Source organism: Microtus pennsylvanicus, chromosome X (genome assembly GCF_037038515.1).
Source record: "Microtus pennsylvanicus isolate mMicPen1 chromosome X, mMicPen1.hap1, whole genome shotgun sequence".
NCBI classification, from domain to species: Eukaryota; Metazoa; Chordata; class Mammalia; order Rodentia; family Cricetidae; genus Microtus; species Microtus pennsylvanicus.
The window spans coordinates 133,554,665-133,578,301 of record NC_134601.1 but is presented as its reverse complement, the minus strand read 5'-3'; the positions used below and the strand labels follow the sequence as shown (position 1 = coordinate 133,578,301).

The following is a 23,637-nucleotide window of genomic DNA, read 5'->3' as shown; positions in this document are numbered from 1 at the left end:
GCCATGGCTCTCGTGAGGAGGTCAGAGGACAAACAAACGCACTTTGTCAGGCTTGGTGGCGGGTGCACTTACCTGCTGAGCGATCTTACCAGACCAGAAAACGCTATTCTTCTTTCTATTTTTTTAAAATACATTAGAAATTTGCAAAAAACGTTTTTAGTCCAAGGACCCTCAGAAGTAGGAAGCAGACCAAAGTTAGACCATTTTTCTCTCTTGTACGGAAGCACTATGATCTGTTTGGTCCATGGCTCTATCTATGGCAATTGGAACATTCACTGCTATATTCCCAAGCTCACAGTCACTGCTGAGTAAGTAAAAGGGCATGTGATTGGGTTGGGTGCAGAGTCACCGGAGGAATGGAGAAAAGAGGGAACAGATGAGAAAGAACACAGTTCTACTCGTAGCCTCAGTTTACCCCTGCCTTCACTTGGGCTTGTTTCTTCCAATAAGTCTTTGAGAAATATCAGAAAGTTCAGACCAGGGTTTCATTCAGCATCTTTATTCTTCCCTTTGAGCCCCAATATAACCCTGACAACAGCTTCATCTAGAAAGTGAGAACTATGTTGGGTAAGAACCCTTCTAAGGACCTAGCCTCCCCTCCTCCTCTCACGGGGTTGGCAGTAGAAGTAAGGCAACCCTATGGAGAAGGAAGTGAACTACTCTACAGCTTCGACTGTCCCCATCTCTGGCAGCAATGTTAATATAATAGAGACCAGCCACCTCCACATCCCACGCAGGAGGAACTCAGGAAAGTGACTTGGATGCCCTCATATACATGCCTGTGAACATGGGGACTGAGTGAGGCAGGCCAGGCCAGGTCAGTGTCCAGACATACGGCTCTGGCCTGTGGCCCAGTTGGCAAACATAAAGCCCAGGCTGATGGCCATGAAGAGGACTCCCAGGATGCCAAAACACAGGGCCTGTGAGCAAGAGGAAGAAAAGGTGGAGTTGGCCAAGATCACCCACCAAAGCATTCCAGAGAATGCTCTTGAACCCCTTTCCGACAAAGCCCCATCCATTCCTGGCCCTCCTCTATTCTCCCGGCCCTCAAAGCAAGCAGCTATCCCATCTTTTCAGAACCTTCTGGGAATTAATTCCCTCCATCACTTTTTCAGCGTATCGCTGCCTCTCTCCCCATCTACCTGAAGAGTCCTCTCTCTATACTAGTCCTCTCCCCACTTTGCACTGCTGGACACAGACCCTAGAGATTCAAAAATGCTAGGGAAGCCGGCTGCAACTGAACCACGAGCTCAGCCTACCAGTCCTTCTAGAGTGTTCTCTCTCTTCCCAAATGTTGCTTGTGTTCTATCTATTCTATCTGCTCTACCCCTTCCGAAGACAGTCACCTTCACTCTTTCTCACAACCTGTCCCTCTTCCTGAATGCTCCTTCCTCTCCCGACCTCATCTGGATAATGCTCCTGTCATTTCTAGCCCTCATGGAGCAAGTGGTCGCTCTTCAGAATGCTACTTCTTTCCCCAGCACTCCTTCCTGATATACTCACCTGGATCTTGGGCCAGGAAAATAAGGGTTCCACCTCAGAAGGAACAATACGTAGATAGAAGACACTGGGAAGGATGAAGATGAGGCTAGGGGCTGAGGTGGATCCTGAAGGACAGAAGGGGACAGCAATCAACCTAAGTCTGAAGGCAAGGCCCATATTAGCTAGGGCAAGAAACTGAGGTTGAAGATACTGACCAATAAACCCAAAGATATCTCGGATGGTTGGCACACAAATGACAAGGACATTGACCAAAATCAGCAGGATCAGGGCTATGGCCACATGTCGTGTCCAACTGAAGGCCTTGCTTGGGAAGAGCAGCTGCTGTAGGGCTCGGCGGATCTGCAGGTAAGGAAGGGCAGGACAGGGATCAGGACTCACATGCTGTCCCCTCTGGTATGTGATCCTGTCTGTTTCTACTCGGTCCAAGATCCTTGATTTCCTACCCCACTATCTATGCCTTCAGCCTGTCTGACCAGGTATCTATGCCTCTACCTCAACAGGCCACGTCTCCTTTTTCCATATGACTCTATCGTTGCTTCCACCACTACGGAAATCCTGTCTCCTCTTTTGTTCATCTCCACCTCCCCCTCTGACCATTACCTATCCTTTTACCCTGTCTGAAAGCCCTGCCTCTCTCACTATCTGACTATCTTTACCACCCTGTCCCTTCTTTATTCGTGGTTTTCGAGATAGGATCTCACGTAGCACAGACAGGCCTCAAACTCAACACTGTAGCTAAGAATGACCTTGAACTCCTAATCCTCCTGTCTCTACCTTCAGAGAGCTAGGATTACAGGCACGTACCACTATATACTATTTAAAACAGTGTACATTAGGAAGCACTCTGCAAACTGAGCTACATACCTGACTTCAGGTCCCCTTTTGTCCAACCATCTATTTTTGCCTTCTCTGTTCACCAGGCCCGTTCTTCCCTCTGCTCATCCCTTTATTCCCTCACTCCCCAGGCCCTCCTCGCCCCCACTCACAGGGAAAAGCACAACTGGCACAGTCAGGGTAACAGCAAGCAGCACAGCCAGACGCACACAAAGAATGAGCAGATCCTCCTGGGTGTACATTTCCAGCATCTCTGCCTTCACAGTGCCTGGAACACAAGATACAAGAACACTAGGCTCAGTAGCCCAGAAACCATGACACATATGATGAGAAAGTCTACACACATGATGTTTACTTTTTGAAAACTGATGGGCCTGAGGTCCTGGAGGGCAAAAGCTCAGAGGCTTCTGCTCTCGTCCAGGCTCAGTCTCTACTCCCACCCATGGCCCCGGCCACACTCACTGTAGAAGGTCAGGTATCCAAAGGTGGCTGTGAGCCCATACATGATGAACATAGCCCCGATGGACATGTTGGCCACAGCTTGCATCCTGCGCTGGGTGGGCCTGGAATGTATAGATCATGGAACTGTCATGGCCATACCCTTGAACTTGTGTACCCTCAAAACTGGCTCCCACCCTCCAGAGTCTCCTTCCTCCTAGGACCAACAATGTTCAACTGGTACACACTGACACTCTATCTCTGCCTCCTTTGGGTAACTAGCCAAGACTCCCCTATCCGTCCATCTATGTCTCTGCCCCTATGACCATCTCTGCCTTTTCCTCCATCTGACATCTATATTGCCCCCTTCTGTCTGATCCTCTAAAAACCCCAGTCCTGCCTCGCTTCTGTCCACCTGTCCCTCTCCAGCCATCGGATCATCCTTGCTTCCTCGACCTCATCTTTGGAGACCATCACCTCTTCCATCAACTCATCTGATCCCTGCCTCCCAACTCTGTCCACTCACATTTATTCTGGGCATTAGAAGAGTGTACTACTTAAATCCAGTCAGTAAATAGTCACTTCTCTGCATCCCTGAGGTTTCATAAACATTCCAAATCCCTCCTTTGTCAAAACCAGCCACCCTCAAGATAGCATACCAAGGTTGCTACGGAGACTGCCAGACATTATGGCTACTGCCCCCCTCTAGATGGCTGATCACAACGCCCCTCTACTCTACTCACCGGCATAGCTCTGTGTAGATGGGCAGCACCTCAGGGTGGCAGACAAAGGCAAAAGCCATAATAGGGACCGTGTACGACATCTGGGGAATGGTCCATGAATATAGAATTAGAACCCTTTGAGTAGTCCCCATTACCTTTGAAGTAGGGCACATGACACAGCCCCCAAAGCCCAGTACTCTGATTAAAAAAATGAAATGTTGGGATAGGGCAAGAGGGCCCAGTGTGGTACAAGCTCCTACCTGCCTGCATACCTACCTGTGAGTCAACTGTGAACAGCTTAGCCTCACAACTGCTGTTAAACCCCTGGATGGGAGGCTGTTCACCCTCCACTGCTGTGTCATTGTGGCTCACATCACAGCCAAGCTGGAACTTCTTATAGATGACCTGGGTATCCCAAGTAAGGAAACAAAGTTGCAAAGAAGGTTTTGCCTATGCCTCGGTGTCTCAAATTCTCCCCCGCCGCCTCCAGCCATTCATGTCCTCACTAACTTACCGAAACGAGGAAAAACAGCATGCAGGTCAGAGAGAGGCTGCTCGTATACCCCAAGTAGCCTACAAGAAGTGATAACAGAGCCTTGGAAATCAAGAAACCCAGTACACCAAACACCAAAACCTTACTCTGTCCTTCGAATACGCTTCCATTTCCACCTGAACCAACCTCCCTCTGTAGAAAACTCCTACCAATCGGCTAAAAGCCAAATCAGACAAACCCTCCCCACCCTCTCAGCATTCCACAACCATGGAAAATGTCTCTTTTTTTCAGACTGGCAATATAGCCCAGTGGTATTACACTTGCCTAGTCTGTGTGCACTCCTAGGCTCAGTCTCCAGGACCAAAATAAAAACAAACTTAATATGGAAAATAATAAGGGCTTTTGCTACTTAGTGCTCTGACCCCTGCCACCCGATGACCAACCCAGGAAGCCTCCTTACCCAGGTGTTTCATGAGAGCCAGAGGCAAGATGATTAGAAAGCTGACCATGATAATGAGGAGGTTTCCCTTCAAGAACCAGTCCCTGGGTAGACAAGAAGATTCCAGCACCCACATCAGATGGCTAGCAAATGCCTAAGTTTCACTTCCTAACTTTCAGTTCTGACTTTCTCTTCTGGCCTCTGGGGCCACCGTGCAAATGTGGTACACATACACACATTCCGACAAATATCTAAACTTAGGACTGGGGAGATGACTCGGTTGATACAGTGCGTGCTATGCAGACGTGAAGACTTGAGTTTGGATCTCCATCTCTCATGCCACAGTGCACATCTGTACTCCCCGCACGGTGGTGGTGGAGACAGCAGAATGCTGTAGGCTTCCTGGCACACTGGTATAGCCTAATTGGTAAGCTTCAGGTTCAGTGAGAGATTTCATCTCCAAAACATAAGATAAAGAAAGATAAAAGAGGGGCTGGAGAGATGGCTCAGAGGTTAAGCGCACTGACTGCTCTTCCTGAGTTCAATTCCCAGCAACCACATGGTGGCTCACAGCCATCTGTAATGAGATCTGGTGCCCTCTTCTGGTCTGGTGGCATACATGCAGACAGAACACTGTATACATAATAAATAAATAAATCTTTAAAAAAAGAAAGATAAAAGAGACACTTGAGACCAATTCTGGCCTTTACACGCATGTACACACATGTGCACATACATAAGAACATACACATATGCCGGGTGGTGGCAGCGCATGCCTTTAATCCCAGCACTCGGGAGGCAGAGGCAGGTGGATCTCTGTGAGTTTGAGGCCAGCCTGGTCTACAAGAGCTAGTTCCAGGATAGGCTCCAAAGCTACAGAGAAACCATGTCTCAAAAAAAACAAAACAAAACAAAAAACACACTTACACACATACAACACAAACACCCTTTGAGTGTCTATGTTCCAGGCATTCACATTTTCTCTTTCTATCACATAAACAAAATTGAATCGAGTAAATCTTGGTTACCTACACATGGGACTTAATTGTAATTGCTACGGCAGGGGGACATCTTTCACTGGTAAAAGCACTTGCCTGGCATATACAAAGGTCCCAGGTTTGAACCCCAGTAAGGTGGAGAAAAAAAGAAAACTCAGACATACCTAATCATAATTGGATGATCTCGGAATCAAGCCAACCATTTCACAGGATACACACAGATAATAAAAACCAAACACTTATTCAGCTTGGCACATAAAACTGTCAGACAGGCACATAAAACTATCCCGGAGTTTAACTGACAAAACCACACATGTATACCAAAGTCCATAGGACTACTAAGTAGAATAAGAGCTGGTCCCTAAACATACAAATATGTATGTCAAGATATACAGAGGCTAGCCGGGTGGTGGTGGCACATGTCTTTAATTCCAGCACTCGAGTGGGGTCCAGGTAGAGACAGACAGATCTGTGTGAATTCAAGGCCAGCCTAGTCTACAGAATGAGTTCCAGGACAGGTGCCAAAACTACAGAGAAACCCTGTCTCAAAAAATAAATAACACACACACAGAGGCACTAGGCCAAGTGGTGCAACCTGTAATCCCAGCCCTTGAGAAGCTAAGACAAATTCCAGGCCAGCCTGGGCTACAGAACAGAGCCCCATCTCAGAAACATATATAGAAAGCCAGACATGGTGGTGCAACCTGTAGTCCCAGCCCTTGAGAAGCTAAGACAAATTCCAGGCCAGCCTGGGCTACAGAACAGAGCCCCATCTCAGAAACATATATAGAAAGCCAGACATGGTGGTGCAACCTGTAGTCCCAGCCCTTGAGAAGCTAAGACAAATTCCAGGCCAGCCTGGGCTACAGAACAGAGCCCCATCTCAGAAACATATATAGAAAGCCAGACATGGTGGTGCATGCCTGTAATCCCAGTACTTGGGCGGCAGCTCTCTGTGAGTTCAAAGTCAGACTGATCTACAAAGTGAGTTCCAGGACAGCCAAGGCTGTATAGAGAGACCCTCTCTCAAAACAACAACCAAAAGGTACAGAGAGGGAGTCGAGAGTGTGTAGTTCAGTGGCTGAGCACTTGCCTCGTACGCATGAGGCCTCAGGTTCTAGCCACATTAAAAAAAAATACAAATAGAGGAAGAAAGATGAATGCAAATGAAGAAAAACACAGATATGTGCACAAATGAACACACTTGGAATCCCACTGTATGTATAGAAAACATCTGGGAGGCTGTGCCAGGACTATGAATCTGGGTTCTAACAGACTGAGCATACACATGGTTGAGGCCACAATCAAGAGGATTTCCACAGTTACAGCTCCCTGAGCACACACACACAGCCTGAGAGAAGCTGGTACACAATAATCGCCAAAGCAAACAGGAGATGGAGTTGACAGAGCGCACAGTTGACACGACACACAGACCACTAGAGTCAGCAATCACACGGTTAGAGCTAGATAGAGCCCAGCAGCCTGATGGACCCTGATTAGTTAAACAGGGAAAATGAGAGTAGCCAAGTGTCAAACACATATGGTTGGGATCAATTGCAGCATACAGGACCCAGCTGTTAGCCATCACATGGCTGACCAGAGAGAATCAGCCAGGACAGCAGTCAAATCCAGAGTCCACATCTACTCCATCTGTACGGTCACGCACACATATGGTCAGCATCAGCATACACCAGGCATACAGAGACCGCTGCCAGCCAGAATCAGCCTGAAGAAGTCTCAGAATCAGCGCATGGTCTACCATAGTCCTGTGGAGAGTTATAGTCACATGTAATATTGACTCCTAATACACGGGCATCATAGTCTCGGTTAACCTGAAACAGAGCCCCTGGGAGCCAGGAAGACAGAGTTGGAGATGATTGCTGGGCTCACCAGGTAGAGTCCCGGTCAGCCAGGGAGATTTTGTGTACTCACCCCTCAGGGTCCATGTGCAGGAAGGTGCCAATAACCAGAGGGAGTTCAGATTTGATGATGAACAGGTAACTGGACATTGCTGGTGCAGATAGAGACTATTTAATCAGGATTCCCACCCCCCGCCTCCGACCACCCAGAGAAAAGCCCACCTCATTCCACCCTCTTCCCCCTAGTTGACCCTCCCCAAGTCCTCACCCCCAACATTGTGCAGACAGATGATGACGGCCACCACAACTTTCCCAGCAGGCCCGAATGCCCTCTGTCCCAGCTGCTCATAGGCTCGGATGCCTGCGAAGGAGGAGGCAGGAAAGAACAGCCTGTGAATTTGGGGAAGCCAGGCTAGGTGAGAGAGGTGTGCTTTGGCGTGACTGACAGAGGATTCAGGTGAGGACTGTGCAGCTTAGGGTAGAATTTCTGAGTAGAATCCAGCAGATGGTATCTGAGGCCAGGGAGACATTAAAAGCTAAGAGTGAAGTGTCGGGGTTTTGGAGGCAGACTATGGACTGAGACCATGGAGGGAGAGAATCCTGGACCCATGGACATCAGGGGTCTGAGGATTTCAGTAGTCGTTTCCAGGTTAAGAAGTCGCAAAGACTGATAGAAGTTAGAGGTGGGACGGAATAGTCTACGAGTGTCCTGGTGGGGAAGGTCCAAGGTCAGACTACGGGATGGGTGTTAGGAATTGGAACCTGATGATCTAGGAGCCCAGATAAAGACTGAGGGCTAGGGTTGAATATGGAATCTGTCACATGGGAAGTTGAGTGTGGGAATTGGGGTGCTGAGTTTGGGGTCTGAGGTCAGAGCAGCCGTGCCTAGAGTCAGATTTGAATTGCAATCAGACAGTAGGAAGTAGATCTGGGTCTGGAGCTCAAGATCTGAGTTGAGGTCTGGATTGGAAGCTGGAGTCTGAGGTCCAGAGAGGATGAGATGAAGATGGGGTCCTAGGACGGGAGTCTCACCGACAACACTGGCACAGGTCAGCAGGAGGTGGATCGAGTAAGAGGACAGGAGGGCAATGCACAGCAGCAGGGCCCTGCAAGAGGGGTCAGAGCTCAGACTTGGCCCAGGCCTCCCATTTTGCCTGCCACACCACTGACCACCCCCCAAAGGCTACCTATAGACTCACAGAAAGAAGATGATTCCCGTGTGGGCCATGGCATAAGCCAGCCCCAGGATGCCGCTCCCCATGATGGCATTGCTGAGGTTGAACACGGACATTCCGAATGATGTCTTCCCCTCAAACTGTTGGCAAGGGGCAAAGTCCAGCACACATCGGGGAGGGGGGAAAATGGGACAAGAGACTAGAGCTGGATCCAGGGAAGGAAGGGCAGGAAGATTAAGACAACTGAGAAGGGAGACATCCAGGAGGAGTGATGGGAAGCGAGAGGAAGCTGAAACAGAAAGAGAGTTCATGGGAAGAAACTGGAAACATAGCTTCCAAAAGGAAACGTAAGAGAAAGATTGGAGGGAGCAGCTGGAAATGCAAGGGGGCTGTCGGGGAGGAACTGGAGATAAGAAACAAAAGAAAAGAAGAGGGGGAACAGTAGGGGGCACAAAGCCAAAGAGAATATTTAGGGAGAGCAGTCAGTAGGCAGGGGCAATAGGTGGGAAGGGAAAAAGTAGGCAACAGAGAGAGTAGAGCGGGAGTACTTGGGGAAAGGGAGTATCTGGAGATGGCAGCGACTAAGAAGCCAATAGCTGGGGCAGGGAGATAGCTAGGCAGGAGAGCAGCTAGGGAGGAGAAGGAGTTGGAATTAAGATAGCGGAGGTGAGACTTCAACAGATCCTGTGGGCTTACTTACATCCATGAACTGGACAGGTTTCCTCCCAGGAGCGGTACCATGGGTGGGCAGGAAGCCCTCACGTTCCTGCCTGTAGCTGGATAGATGGGGCAGGAAACCAGAGGCTCATGAAAAGGTAACCCCGACCTGTCCCCACAAACCTCCTTGGAGTCCCCCACTCACCCCTCAGCACCCGCAGAGAGGGCTCCGTTCATCTTTGGATCCTGCATTTCCATCCTGCTGGCAAAGAAATGGGATAGGAGGGTCAGGAATGGAGCAAAAGGGACTAGAAAGTGAGGAGGGTTAGAGGAAGGGGAGAGGAGACCGACGGATGTAAAGGCAGAGCAATTGGCCAGAGAGAAAAACCGGAACAGAGAGAAATGAGGGGCCAAGGAGAAAATGGAGAGTTGAGAAAGGTAGGAGAGAGAGAAAGAGAGATGAAGATCAGGGGAGGAGAAACGAAAACAACCTCTCAGAAAGACCGGGGGAAAAGAAGGCAAAGAGAGATAAATAGAGGGAGGGAGAGACACAGAAAGATACAGAGAGACCCACCCCACAGCACATGAAATGGCCATTTGGAGTAGGAAATAGACTTTTCCTCCCACAAGGCGAACTCTGTCTCTCACGGTGTCTGCCTTTTTCTGTCTCTCTCTGTCCCTGATCTCCCGCCCCCACCTCCCTCCGGCTGGCTCTTAGCAGGGACACGTGTCACCTGTCTGCCCCACCCCTCCTAGCGCCGCCCTGCCCCCCAGCTTAGAGACCCCAGCCCCAATGCTGAAAACTGCTTTTAATTGCAGTTCTAAACATCTTCGCCAGAGACTGCAAATTGAAGTGCCCCTCTTCCTGGGACAGACATGACTGACCCATATGAAGTGTGGCTGGGTGCTGGAGCGCTTTCAATCCTCAGGACTACAAAGAAAAAAAAACTGACCCAGGGACTCCCATTGAACTTCCCTTCTAGGTTCTAGAGGAATTTTCTATGACCCCCCTGTCAATTCTTAAACTCTCTTCTCCTGGAAGAAATAGTTTGGGAGACATTTCCAGACTTGGAACACTTTCTGGGCTTGGAGTACTTCAGAAACCAGTAAGACTTTAAATATTTCCCCCTCCTGATAACGAGCTGCCAACAAGACCCAAGTCCCCCTTCCAGGTCCTCACGTGTTTCTCAAGGTGAGAGTGGCTTTGCAATCTCCATGTGAACCTGGAAAGTCTGTCTTTTTTTAATTAGCATTTATAAATTGTAGAAAATAGTGGCTTTCATGATGACATTTCATATATGTTTGAAATACGCTTTGATCGTCTTCATTCCTCTATTGCCATATCCTGCCCTGCTTCCCACTGTTTTCCTTCCTCTACCTCCAAGCCCTCCTTCTGCTTTCATGTATTATCCCTACTGTTTTCCTCTTTACTTTATTATTGTTACATGTATACATACATATATAAATACAACCTGCTGGATCTCTTTAGTGTGGCTTGAATGTATATATTTTCAGGACTGACCCCCGGTATTGCATAATGAGTTGGGGAGCTCATCCCTGAGGATGACTGATTCTCCCTCTTTCAACAGTCACTAACTGCCTATAACAATTATGACTTCATTTACACAGCACACATCGGCTACATGAACCGGTGTCATTGTATAGGCAACCGTACTATTGAGATTGTATGAGTGTCGCTTCCTTGTCGTATATAGTCTCTCAGCCAAAACCCTGACCGTCTTGTTCTTACAACCTTTCTGACCCCTCTTCTATGATGTTCTTCAAGCCTTAGATGTAGAGGTTATGTTGTATGTGTATCAATTGGGAATGAGCACACGATGATGGTCAGTTACTTGTTCTCTGCATTTTTATCAGTTAGGGCTTTCTATAATGCTCTCCTTCTCCAGTAAAAGAACCTTCTTTGATGAAGAATGAGAGTTACACTTGCTGGTGGTTAAAAGGATAACTACTTAGAATGCAAATCGAAATTATACTGGTATCAGAAATGGGCACTAGTACTTTCTCATCTGAGTTCCATGACTTTACTAGCCATGGGAAAGTTGGCTAGGTTTACAGTGCCAGGCTTGTCTCCTGTTGATAGGGTCTTAAGTCCAATTAGACAGTCGTTGATTACCCCCAAAATAGAAGTGCCACTATTGCACTTTTGAATGCATCTGGGAGGCAAGCAAGAACAATGGCAATAAGCCTATATTGTTTTAGGAGTCTCTTGCACTTCCCTGAGCAATGACTTGTAAGGAGGCTTCTCAGTTCTGAAGTGAGGATTTTGTTACATAGACTATGGCCCTTGCAAGAAGCATTATCACCCCTAATGGTATAACTTCATTTAAATGTGTATGAGTATGTGTGTGTGTGTGTTCATGTATTTGTGTGTGTGTATGTGTGTGTGTATGTGTGTGAGTGAGTGCGTGCATGCATGTGAGATTGTGTAATTTTGGGGGGTTTTCAAGACAGAGTTTCTCTGTAGCTTTGACTGTCCTGGAATTCACTCTATAGACCAGGCTGGTCTCAAACTCACAGTGATCCGCCTGCCTCTGCCTCCTGAGTGCTGGAATTAAAGACATGGGCCACCATTGCCCAGTTTATCGCATGTCATTTTAGGTAAATATAAAATAATAATTGCCTGTGACTTTTTCAAACATATTTAGTGTCATTTGTTCCTCCTCTTTCCCTCTCCCTCTGTAATGCCCTCCTCCACAGTTAACCCCCCTTTTCCCATTTCCGCCCTCATATAACACCTATGTCTGCTATTTCCCTCTTTAGAGCTCTTTCTCTCACCCCTCATTCCCTGTCTTGGTCCTCCTCCTTTTTTTCTTTCCTGGTTTCTTTGGTTATACCAGGTTATATACTCATATTCAAAACTTCAGAACTAGTCATCACAAAGAAAAGAGAGCGTGCGAAGTTTGTCTTTCTGGGTCTGGTTACCTCATTTGGTACAGTATTCTCGATTACCATCTATTTACCTACAAACTTCAGGATTTCACTTTTCTTTGCAGCTAAATAGTATTCCAGAATGGATATGTATCACATTCTCATTAATCCGTTCATCAGAAGACGAACATGTAGGTTGTTTCTATTTCTAGCTAGAAATTGCTGCGTGTGGGTGACAGCAGTGTGGCTTGGTCTGTTTGTGGAACTCCTGGCAGTGGGACTAGGATCTATCCCTGATACAGGAGCTGGCTTTTTGAAGCCCATTCCCTATGGAGGGATGCCTTGCTCAGCCTTGCTGCAGGGGCGGGGAGGGGCTTGGTCTTGCCAGGCTTTGTTGACTCCCCATGGGAGGCCTTACCCTTTCTGAGGAATGGATGGGGGTGGGCTGGGGGGAGGGGTGAGAAGCAGGAGGAGGGGTAACTGTAGTTGGTATGTAAAATGAATAATAATAATAATAAAAGAATTTCAATGAGTAGTGAATAGAGTTGCAGTGAACAATAAGTTGAGTGAAAAAGTCCACAGAATGGGTGAGGATCTTTACCAGCTACACAAAAGGACACGAATACTTGGGTAAAATGGACAGGACTGAGATACCCAGTCCTTTGCATATATATGCCAAGGAGCCGTATAGCTGGATCACATGATAGATTTGTTTTTAGCTTTTTGAGAATTCAAAGATTCTGATTTCCACCAATTCCATCAACAGTAAATAACGGAAGTTATCTCTTACTCCATATCCCCTCCAGCATTTATTGCCAGTTTTCTTGATAGCCATTCTGACTGGAGTAAATAAAACCTCAGACTAGTCTTGATTTGCGTTTCCCTAATTGCTAAGAATGTTAAACACTCTTGAAGATATTCCTTAGCCATTTTTATTTTTTCCTTTGAGGACTCTCTGATCCATACCCCTTCCCTTTTTCAATTTGAGACAAGGTCCTGGCTACTGAGAGCTCGCTGTGTAGACCAGGCTGGCCTCAAACTCATAAGAGAACTGTCTGTTTCTGCCTCTCAAATGCCACCATGACTAGCTTCATAGTCCATTGTTTTTTTTTTAACTGGGTCATTTGTTTTCCTGACTTTGAGTTCTTTATATATTCTGGATATCAATCCTCTACCAACTGTATAGCTGGTAAAGATCTTTTCCCATACTGTGGACTCCATCTTCACTTGTTTCCTTTCATGTATAGACACTTTTTAGTCCTATGAGGTCCCACTTGTCAATTGCTGGTTTTAACTTCTTGGCCAAGCAGTCCTCTTCAGAAAGTCCTCTCCTACACGTATCCTGTGCCCTGCTGCCCATGTTTTCTTCTGGCAGTTTCAGTGCTTCAGTATCCACGTTTAGGTCTTTGCTCCACTTGGAGTTAATTTTTCTGCAGAATGATAGATACGAATCTAATTTCGTTCTTCTACATGTGGGCATCCGGTTTTCCAAGCACCATTTGTTGATGTTGTCTTTTCTCCAGTGTGATTTTCTTTTGGCATCTTTGTCAAATATCAGATGGCTGTAGTTAATGTGTATTCGTGTTTGAGTCTCCTATTTTACTCATTAGCCAACACAGTTTTATTACTATATGTTTTAATTTGCTTTCTGAAGCTGTAACCAAATGCCATGACTGAAAGCAACATGGGTGGGAAAAGGCTTATTTCATATTAATTAGAACTCTCAGGTCACAATTTATCATAAAGAGAAATCAGGGCAGAAATCTGGAGATAGGAACTGAAGCAGGGGCCATAAAGAAATGCTGCTTACTGGCTTGCTTCTCGTGGCTTGCTCAACTTGGTTCTTTTCTTTTCCTTTCCTTTCTTTTCTTTTCTTTTTTTGTTTTTTTTGTTTTGTTTTGTTTTGTTTTTTGTTTTTCGAGACAGAGTTTCCCTGTGTAACAGTCCTAGCTGTCCTGGAACTAGCTCTTGTAGACCAGGCTGGCCTCAAACTCACAGAGATCCACCTGCCTCTGCCTCCCAAGTGCTGGAATTAAAGGCGTGTGCCACCACTGCCCGGCTCCCTTAAGTCCATTTGTATGATTTATTACATCTATTGACTTAGGTATTTTGAAGCCTCCCTGTATCTCCAGGATAAAGCCAACTTAATTATGATGGATGATCTTTTTGATATATGCCTATATTGGGCTTGCATTTTATTGAGGATTTTTTGCATCTTTGTTCATCAATAATATTAGCCTATAGTTTTCTTTCTTTCTTGTGTCTTTACATGTTGTGTATATAAAATATTATACTGACTTCATGGAAGGAGTTTGGAACTGTTTCTTTTTGGGTTGGGGGGGGTTATGTTCTTGTTTTGTTTTTTTGTTTTGTTTTGTTTCTCGAGTCAGGGTTTCTCTATGTAACCCATCCTGGCTGTCCTGAATTCTCTTTGTAGACCAGGATGGCCTCAAACTCATAGAGGTCCACCTGCCTCTGCCTCTCAAGTGCTGAAATTAAAGACGTGAACTACCACAGCCTAGATTTTCTTTCTTTTTTTTTAAATAATTTACAACATATTGGCTGGAGATCTTCTTTGAAAATGTGGTAGACTTACTAGACCTGGATGGAGGTGGGTGGTCCTTGGACTTCCCACACGTCAGGGAACCCTGATTGCTCTTCGAGCTCATGAGGGAGGGGGACTTGATCGGGGGAGGGGGAGGGAAATGGGAGGTGGTGGCGGGGAGGAGGCAGAAATCTTTAATAAATAAATTAATTAATTAAAAAATAAAATAAAATATTAAACCCCCCAAAAAAAATAAAAATTAAAATTTAAAAAAAAAGAAAAAGTGGTAGAATTCTGCTGTGAATCCATCTGGGCCTGGAGATTTTTTAGTCAGAAGGCTTTCTATCACTGTTTTAATCTCTTTATTTGTTTAAATTGTCAATCTCTCTTAGTTTAATTTTGGTGGTTTGGATGAACCTAGAAATTTCCTTTCTTTTATGTTTTCCAAATTAATGTACAATAGATTTTTTAAAAATACTCACTTATAATATTCTGAATTTCAAAGTATCTTTTTGGCCTGCAGTTGGCCATTGCTATGTATAACCAAAGAATGTTAGCTGGCCAGGCATGGTGGCACACACCTTTAATCTCAGCACTTGGAAGGCAGCGGCAAGCGGATCTCTGTGAGTTCAAGGCCAGCCTCACACTCCACACAGTGAGTGTCAGGCCAGCCATAGTTACATAGTGAGACAAACAAACTACACAAAACAACGAACAGTGAAGCCAGCATCTTCAGTTTCTCACCCGAGTAGGGTGTATACGGCTGGGGAAATCTCTTAAGTTTCTTTTAGCATCCAGTAGCTGCATTATGTAAAATAGCTGCTTCAAAAACCAAAGGAATCAACAGTGGAGGGAAGTAACTATAAAAAGAGATCTATAACAAAACTATTAAAACTACGGCCGGGCGGTGGTGGCACACGCCTTTAATCCCAGCACTTGGGAGGCAGAGGCAGATGGATCTCTGTGAGTTCGAGACCAGCCTGGTCTACAAGAGCTAGTTCCAGGACAGGCTCCAAAACCACAGAGAAACCCTGTCTCGAAAAAACCAAAAAACAAAAACAAAAAAACTACCTGTACCAAGCTGGGTGGTGGTAGTGCACGCCTTTAATCCCAACACTTAGGAGGCAGAGATAGGTGGAACTCTGTGAGTTCAAGGCCAGTCTGGTCTATAGAGCGAGTTTCAGGGCAGCCTGGACTGATACACAGAGAAACCCTGCCTCAAAAAAAAAAAAACTATCTGCACTCTATGATACCTTTTCATGGAGGTCTGGTATTACCGCTTTAGCCTAATTTAAAAAAAAAAAGTGTATTGACCTTATTACATAAGGTCTGTTTCTAATGCACAGAAAACAGTATGTAAGCACAGTCAAGGGAGGAATACTTGGATTGAGTGTTGCCCATTACTGAAGGAGTATTTGTTAAGTCAAGAGAGTTCAGAACAGGGAGAAGGCAGACTCACATCTCTGTATACCTCAGTTTACCTGCACAAAGAGAGGTGCACAGTGAACAGACAGGGGTCCTGAATAACTCAGAAGCTAGTCAGGGAGAAGGAAAGAATGAGCAGAAGTTCTGGGAAAGGCAAGCGGCAGGAAAGGTGGGGCCAGAACCCCGGGAGTAAGTTAAAGAGTCCCATAAAGAAGATGGGCCGTGAGGAAGGACCCTGAGAGCAGGACAAAAGTGCAGAAGATCCACCAGGACCCTGACAGTAAGGCGATGTAGAAAGGGGCCACCAGAATGCTGCTATGAGGACAAAGCTGGGAGGGGCCACCAGACCTCCAACACAATGTAAAATTGATGAGAGAAAAGTGAACATGAGGGTGGGAAGAGATACAGCTGGACATAAACTGAGCATCCTAAGGATTAGAGAACAAATGGGAAAGTTAATGACAGACAGGCACTAGGTGAGGAGTGTCTATGCAGTGGAGGGCTTATTATTATTACGAGTTTAGAGGAAGTTGTAGAAAAGGCAGCATAGAGTTACAGGTAATTTTAATAGAGGTATTTTAGATCTCTTTAAAGTTAATCCCACTAAGTAGATTTTGAGTTTTGATCACAAAAATATTGTCACAGGGACTGGAGCGATGATGCAGCAGTTAAGAGCACTAGCTGCACTTCCAGAAGACCTGGGTTAGATTCCCAGCATCCACATGGTACCTCACAACTGTCCGTAGCTCCAGTTCTAGGAGATTTGACTCCTCTTTCTGGTCTCCACAGTGCTCATATATGATGCAGAAGCATACACACTGGCAAAACACCCATACACATGAAGTAAAAATAAATAAATCTAAAAAACAAAATGCTGTCATATATACAGGAAGGTACTAGACTGACTATTTAAAAGGCTAAGATAGCCCAGCTAAGATCCTAAGTAATAGAGGAGAGGGGATCCGAGCTGGCCTTGCCCTGTAGTGAGACTGATGAATATCTTAAATATCACCATAGAACCTTCATCCAGCAACTGATGGAAACAGAGGCAGAGACCCGCATCAGAACACTGGACTGAGCTCTCCAAAGTCCAGTTGAAGAGTGGGAGGAATGAGAATACGAGCAAGGAGGTCAAGACCATGAGGGGTTCACCCACTGAAACAGTTTACCTGAGCTAATGGGAGCTCACCAACTCCAGCTGGACTGGGAAGGAACAAGCATAGGACCAAACTAGTCCCTCTGAATGTGGTTAACAGTTGCGTGGCTGGGGCAGACTGAGGGGCCACTGACAGTGGAACCAAGTTTATCCCTACAGCTTGTACTGGCTTTTTGGGAACCCATTCTCTTTGGATGGAGGGATACCTTGCTCAGCCTAGATATAGTAGGGAGGACCTTGGACCTTCCCCCATCAATGTGCCTTACCCTCTCTGAGGAGTGGATGGATGTGGGGGGGAAGGTAGAGGGGATGGGAGGAAGGGAGGGAGTGGGAACTTGGATTCGTATGTAAAATGAAAAAAGATAAACCCTGTCTCAAAAAAACAAAAAAAAGAAAAAAGATACCTTGTTTTCTTTTTTAAAAAATTTAAAAAGTGAAAAAGAAGACTAAGATAGACTAGGCAGTGGTGGCACACACCTTTAATCCCAGCACTTGGAAGGCAGAGGCAGGTGAGATATTCTAACTTAGAAGAATTCAAGTATGGATACCCCCAAAATAAGATAGGGAACCTGGGTAAACGAGGTTATACCAGAAGGAGCTGAAATTACCTTTACTTGTAAATTTATCAGACTTAAGATTAGTCATCTTTATCACTGAAAAATAACTCAGCAAAAATTTAAATATCTAGGATTTCAGAAATATTAAAGTATGGCCCTTTCCCATAGCTAAATATACAAGACTGAAGGTCATAGGCACAGTGAAATTTTGTATAATCGACCAAATTTGTATATATTTAAGTTGTTGTCCCATGAAGTAAGATATATGATCACTATGAAATTTAGCCCATGGCAAAACATAAAAACAGTATTTAGAGAAATCTAATCACAGGGTTTTAAAATCTCATTTAGCGTTAGGCAGTGGTGGCACACACCTTTAATCCCAGCACAAAGGAGGCAGAAGCAGGCAGAGCTCTGTAAATTTGAGGCCAGCCTGGTCTACAGAGCAAGTTCCAGGACAGCCAAAGCTACACAGAGAAACCCTGTCTTGAAAATAAAAAAAGAAAGGAAGGAAGGAAGGAAGGAAGGAAGGAAGGAAGGAAGGAAGGAAGGAAGGAAGGAAGGAAAAGTTCTCATTTAGTAAAAGGATAAAATAAAATTCTCATTTTTTTTTTACAACAACTCGAATGTGCTTGGTGCCCACAGGGGTCAGAAGAGAGCATCAGATTCCACTGGAGTTACAGATGGTTGTAAACCATGATGTGGGTATTGGGGATGAAACCTGGGTCCTCTGTAAGAAGAACCAGTGCTCCCAACCACTGAGCCTACGCTCCAGCCCTAAAATCTATGCTTTTGCAAAAACAGTTTTTGTAAACACTACTAAGATTTGATAAGAATTATTAAGAGCAGATCAATACTTAAGATGACCTTGCTGTAAATAGAGAATTGGGCTTCAGTTTTATCTGGATATACCAGATATTAGAAGTTAAAATAGTTAGAACTATATTATAACCATCCTTTGTAAATTTTATGTTGAAATCTTTTTATGGGAGCTGGACAGATGGCTCAGAGGTTAAGAGCACTTGACTGCTCTTCCAGAGGACCTGGGTTTAAGTCCCAGCAATCACATGGTGGCTCACAACCATCTGTAATGGAATCTGATGCCCTCTTTTGGTGTGTGTGAAGACAGAGCACTAATATACATAAAATACATGAATAAATAAATCTTTTTTAAAGTCTTTTTTATGTAAAACCATTTTCCTTTAACATTTTACCAATTATGTACTTTATATTTTGTATCTGTTTAAATGTAATAGCTTTTAAAAACCAATTATACTTTATATTTATAATTGGAGAAAGCCCCAGTTCAGTTCCCAGCACTAACATATCAGCTAAAACCTTTCTATAATCCTAGTTTCTAGTTTCAAAGGGTCCACTGTCCTCATCTCCATGGGCAATGTACACCTGTAGTACACAGACATTCATGCTGGCAAAGCACCCATACTCATAAAATAAATCTTACGAGACAAGAAGATATATACACTGTATCTCAAATGTTTAAATATGCTGATCATTTTAAATATGCTGAATAGGAAAGCTGTATATGCAGTTTTTAAAAATTAAGTCACCTTAATGTGTTTACAAATATCTATCTAGTCATACACGTTGGTACACATTCACATACCTTTAAAAAAACAAGGTTTATTCCTTTTGTGTGTGTGTTTGCTGGCATGCATGTTTGCCACATGCATACCTGGTACTTGTGGGGGCCTGAAGAAGTCATCAGATCTCTTCGAAGTGGAGTAACACAGTTGTGAGCCACCCATGAGAGTTGAGAACTAAACCCGGGCCCTCTGCAAGAGCAGCACTCCTTTAACCGCTGAGCCGCCCATCTCTCCAGCTCCATATGCACACCTGGTTTTTATTGTTTGTACTTGTGTGTGTGTGTGTGTGCAGGTGACCATGGAGGCTAAAGGTGTAACTGAAGCTACAGTTAGCAGTTATAGATGGCTGTGGGTGCTGAGAACCAAGCGAAGGTTCTCTGGAAAAACAGAGGGCGCTTTTTTTTTTTAATCAAATGTCTTCTTTTTTTATATTTTATTTATTTATTATGTATACAATATTCTGTCTGTGTGTCTGCCTGCAGGCCAGAAGAGGGCACCATACCTCATTACAGATGGTTGTGAGGCACCATGTGGTTGCTGGGAATTGAACTCAGGACCTTTGGAAGAGCAGGCAATGCTCTTAACCACTGAGCCATCTCTCCAGCCCCCAGATGGCGCTTTTCACCACCTCTTGTAACTACCTCCTTAAGCCCCACCTCCTGTATGGAACACATCTTTAAACCAGGTACTCTATTTTCTTAACAGTGGCCACTGGTTTTATGAAACATAAAGACAGTTTATATACATGTAACACAGAACACTTATGAACATAGATAACAAGCAGCTGAAGCAAACAAAAATGATATCACATTAGCTGGGTGGTGGTGGCGCATGCCTTTAATCCCAGCACTCAGGAGGCAGAGGCAGGCGGATCTCTGTGAGTTTGAGGCCACCTGATCTACAAAGAGAGTTCCAGGGCAGCTAGGACTACACAAATAAACCTTGTCTTGGAAAAAAAAATGAACACATTAAAATAACATGATCAAATGAATCACTGAAGGGCAAAAATAGTGTAAACTTTTATATCTGGGCAGACTGTGGGCATTTGGGAAACAGAGGTACAGCTAGGAGTTAGTTTGGGCAGTTTAACCCTGCCCCCTTCTAGAGCACCTTATCTATTGCAGCTTGGCTGAGAGACCTCTTGCAGGGTGGGTGGGGCAGGAAACTGGGGTATGGTCAGAAAGAGAAAGAGGTTCAACTGAACACATCCCTACAGGCTAGAGAAGTCTGCAGATTGAAGTATTTTAGCTTTTTTTAAAAAACAATTAAGATGGGGCCCTTCGATGGCCCAGCAGGTAAAGACACTTTTTGCCACATCTGCTGGATGACCTGAGTCACCCCTGGGATCCAATGATAGAAGGAGAGAACTGAGTCCTACAAGTCATCTTCTGACATCCCCCATACGGTGTGGCAGGCAGGCCTCCATTACAGTAAATAAATAAATAAAACTGTGGCAACATGTTTAACATAGAATTTTAAAATACAGCTTGGAGGGTCAGTCAGCCATGAGGGGAGCCTCCAGTGGCTCCTCAGGGCAGCCAGGTGGGTGAAGATTGATTTGCCATTCTAGAGAAGCTAAGAATTTGGTCCTTGCTTTGATCTACATGTCTAGCGAGAGAAACTGCAAATGTAGGCATAGTGGGTTTCTCACTGAAGGATCCCTGCAGGCAAATGTGGGTGAGATGCCCACATGGAGATGAATGGCCCATTCCAGTTTTAGACCAGGCATGAAAAAGCTAAGTGGGAAGCAGGCAGACATGAGAAGATTTGGCAGAGAAACTCTCCGAGGAGTGGTGGGTAGTGCTCATGAGCTGTCGAGCAGGAAGCAGGCAGAAATGAGGAGATTTGGCAGAGAAACTCTCCGAGGAGGAGTGGATAGTGGTCATGAGCTGTCGAGCAGGAAGCAGGCAGAAATGAGGAGATTTGGCAGAGAAACTCTCCGAGGAGGAGTGGATAGTGGTCATGAGCTGTCAAGCATATCAGAGTGTGAGGAGAAGCACAGAGAGGGCCTGCCTGGGCCTTCTTATCTGATTAGAACAGGAGTTTGGTTAGGGAGCAGGTTTTGCTAGGCAGTTGCCCCTCAGTCAGGACGAAGGGTTTCTGGAGAAGTAGATCTTTAGAAGCAGGCTTTGGAAAGCAGCATGCAACTGATAGAAGAGGTGGCCTTTGCAACAAGAGAAAACACACTCATCACAAGTTAGGAGTAAGATGGGACCTAGGAGATTTGCAGAACCAGAAAGGCCAAAACTGACAAAAATGAAGGTTTGAATGCAGGAGACTTTAGACCATATTCCTTTGCATCAGTCTTTGAATTTGGACATCAAAAGCTTGTTGCTGTCTGGCCAGTGGTAGCCATTGTCACAGGGGTACAATGACCAGGCTGGGTTACAGTAGAAAAAATTTAAGATACACCAAAAAAGTCTCTAGGCAGTTAGAAGATAGCTGTCCCAAGGCTGCAAGTAGCAGTGAAAAAAAAGGGGGAGGGGAGTCGTTCCTGATGGAAAATAAGCAGAAAGAAAGAGGTGTCCCTCAGCCAATGGCTCTGTTCAGTAAGAGGACCATCTAGAGGATAGAGATATCTCTACTGAAGTCCTCAAAGGAGACCAAGAGTTCATTCTAGGAAAACCCTCTACAAGGCCCCATGGGTTCTGAGAAGGCTTCCAGGCACACAGTCAGAAGAGAAGGGTTTATTGAGAAGGGAAAGGAATCTCAAAACTCACCCAAGGGCCAGTCAACTGGTGGTATATGTGAGGATTGCAATGGAGAGATGGTCCCTAGAGAAAGGAAGGGCATGAGGGGTGGGAGAGAAACCCTATGGGAGAGCTCACACACACTGACTCCCCATATGGCCACCAAATGAAAGGTCAATGAGAAGGAAAAACAGACAAGGGAACAAGGGACTTAAGACACTGCAGACTTTATCTGCAGGGAGAAACCTTCAGAGGAGTCTCTGTTAGGTTCAGTGTCCACTGTCCTCTTATAAACTGAGTTAGTAATAGAGGAGAAGCGGGGAGGAAATGAGGTTAAAAGGCTTCCATTTGGATCTGCAGTTGACCATTGCCGGGGTAACCAGTGAGTAGTCAGTTAAAGGATGTTAGGTGCCTCATGAACATCTGGCCTGGCTGCCCGTTACTGAGGGTCCATGGAGAGAGGCAGTCAAGAAGCTAGAAAAACAAGTTAATTTACTTCTAGAAACCAAATTACTGTAGTTACTGGAATTCTCACAGCTCAATCAAAATGGAGTTTTACAAAATAGTGTGGCCCTTGGAAAAATTCCTGAATTCCTCTCCTGGGATGAGGAGTCCCAAAGGATCTCCACCCCAGCCAAAGTACACTTTGGAGGCTCCCACCACTTCCAAATTCAGTTCCTATGAGGAAGGCACCAAAAGGACATTCTCCTTCCGTTCCGAATGTCCCCAGGGAACCCCTAAAACAGCCACCCATCCCCAGGGTTTCTAGGACCACCATCTCCATGGCTTTCCATCCTCCTTCATCTTCAAGCTTCTCTCAAGTCCTGAAGTTGAAACAACTCAGACTTGAACTCTGGCCAAGCTTAGCTCCTCCTGGAGTGCCTCTGCCTTGTCCCATACCAACCTACTTCCCAAGTGCCTGTCCCACATCCAGTCAGCTTTGCCATCACACCAGAGGAATTCTTTTTGGTTAGTTGGCTGGTTGGTTGGGTGTTTCTGCTGGGTTTGTTTTTTTTTTTTTTTTTTTTTTTTTTGCTTGGGGGAGAGGGAAAAAGTGTTGGCTTTAATTGAGTTTCACTTCTTTGAACCCTAGGTTACCCATTTGGACCCATGTAAAGGAAACAAAGTGTGTGTGTGTGTGTGTGTGTGTGTGTGTGTGTGTGTGTGTGTGTGTTGAAGTGTACCGAATGGATGGACTGAATGACTGAAGAGATGTAGCCACATCCAGAGACAGACAGGCAGGAGAAAGGAACAGACTCAGACAGCAGAGGAGGAGCACAGAGGAGACAAAAAGAGAGAGTCTTAGACAAATTAGAGGTCAAGAGATACAGCACGTAGACAGGAAGTAGTGGATCAAAAAGACAGATAGGGTAGGCACAGGGAAAGAGGAAGTGGAAAACATCTGGAAAGACAGTTGCTGGAAGAAAATGCCATGGAGCCAGGCGATGGTGGCGCACGCCTTTAATCCCAGCACTCGGGAGGCAGAGGCAGGTGGATCTCTGTGAGTTCGAGACCAGCCTGGTCTACAGAGCTAGTTCCAGGACAGGCTCCAAAGCCACAGAGAAACCCTGCCTCGAAAAACAAAAAAAAAAAAAAAGAAAGAAAGAAAACGCCATGGAGGCAAACTCAGACAGGTAGGTGGAAATGGGTTCA

General features: G+C 45.4%; 1 protein-coding gene across 1 annotated transcript; it reads right to left on the bottom strand.

Moving 5' to 3' along the window:
• Positions 1–486: 486 nt before the first annotated feature.
• Slc38a5 (solute carrier family 38 member 5) lies at positions 487–9,792 on the bottom strand. Its single transcript, XM_075957066.1, has 16 exons — positions 9,693–9,792; positions 9,324–9,377; positions 9,162–9,237; positions 8,486–8,601; positions 8,319–8,392; positions 7,555–7,647; positions 7,360–7,438; positions 4,451–4,533; positions 4,012–4,070; positions 3,774–3,902; positions 3,519–3,598; positions 2,800–2,900; positions 2,490–2,605; positions 1,698–1,842; positions 1,504–1,607; positions 487–920 (listed from the first exon to the last, which is right to left on the bottom strand). Exons 1-16 carry the CDS (start codon positions 9,713–9,715, stop codon positions 819–821), a joined length of 1,434 nt encoding a protein of 477 aa, XP_075813181.1. The 5' UTR covers positions 9,716–9,792; the 3' UTR covers positions 487–818.
• Between the last annotated feature and the right edge of the window lie 13,845 nt (positions 9,793–23,637).

What these genes read in the sequence shown, in the direction of transcription:
- Slc38a5 (XM_075957066.1), bottom strand. Translation starts at nt 9,715, where the DNA reads ATGGCCATTTCATGTGCTGTGGG. An exon ending in CTGCACATGGACCCTGAGGG is followed by an intron (nt 4,534 to 7,359) that starts GTGAGTACACAA and finishes TTGTCTACCCAG; the next exon opens with GGACTGGTTCTTGAAGGGAA. An exon ending in TGCTGTTTTTCCTCGTTTCG is followed by an intron (nt 3,903 to 4,011) that starts GTAAGTTAGTGA and finishes TGGGATACCCAG; the next exon opens with GTCATCTATAAGAAGTTCCA.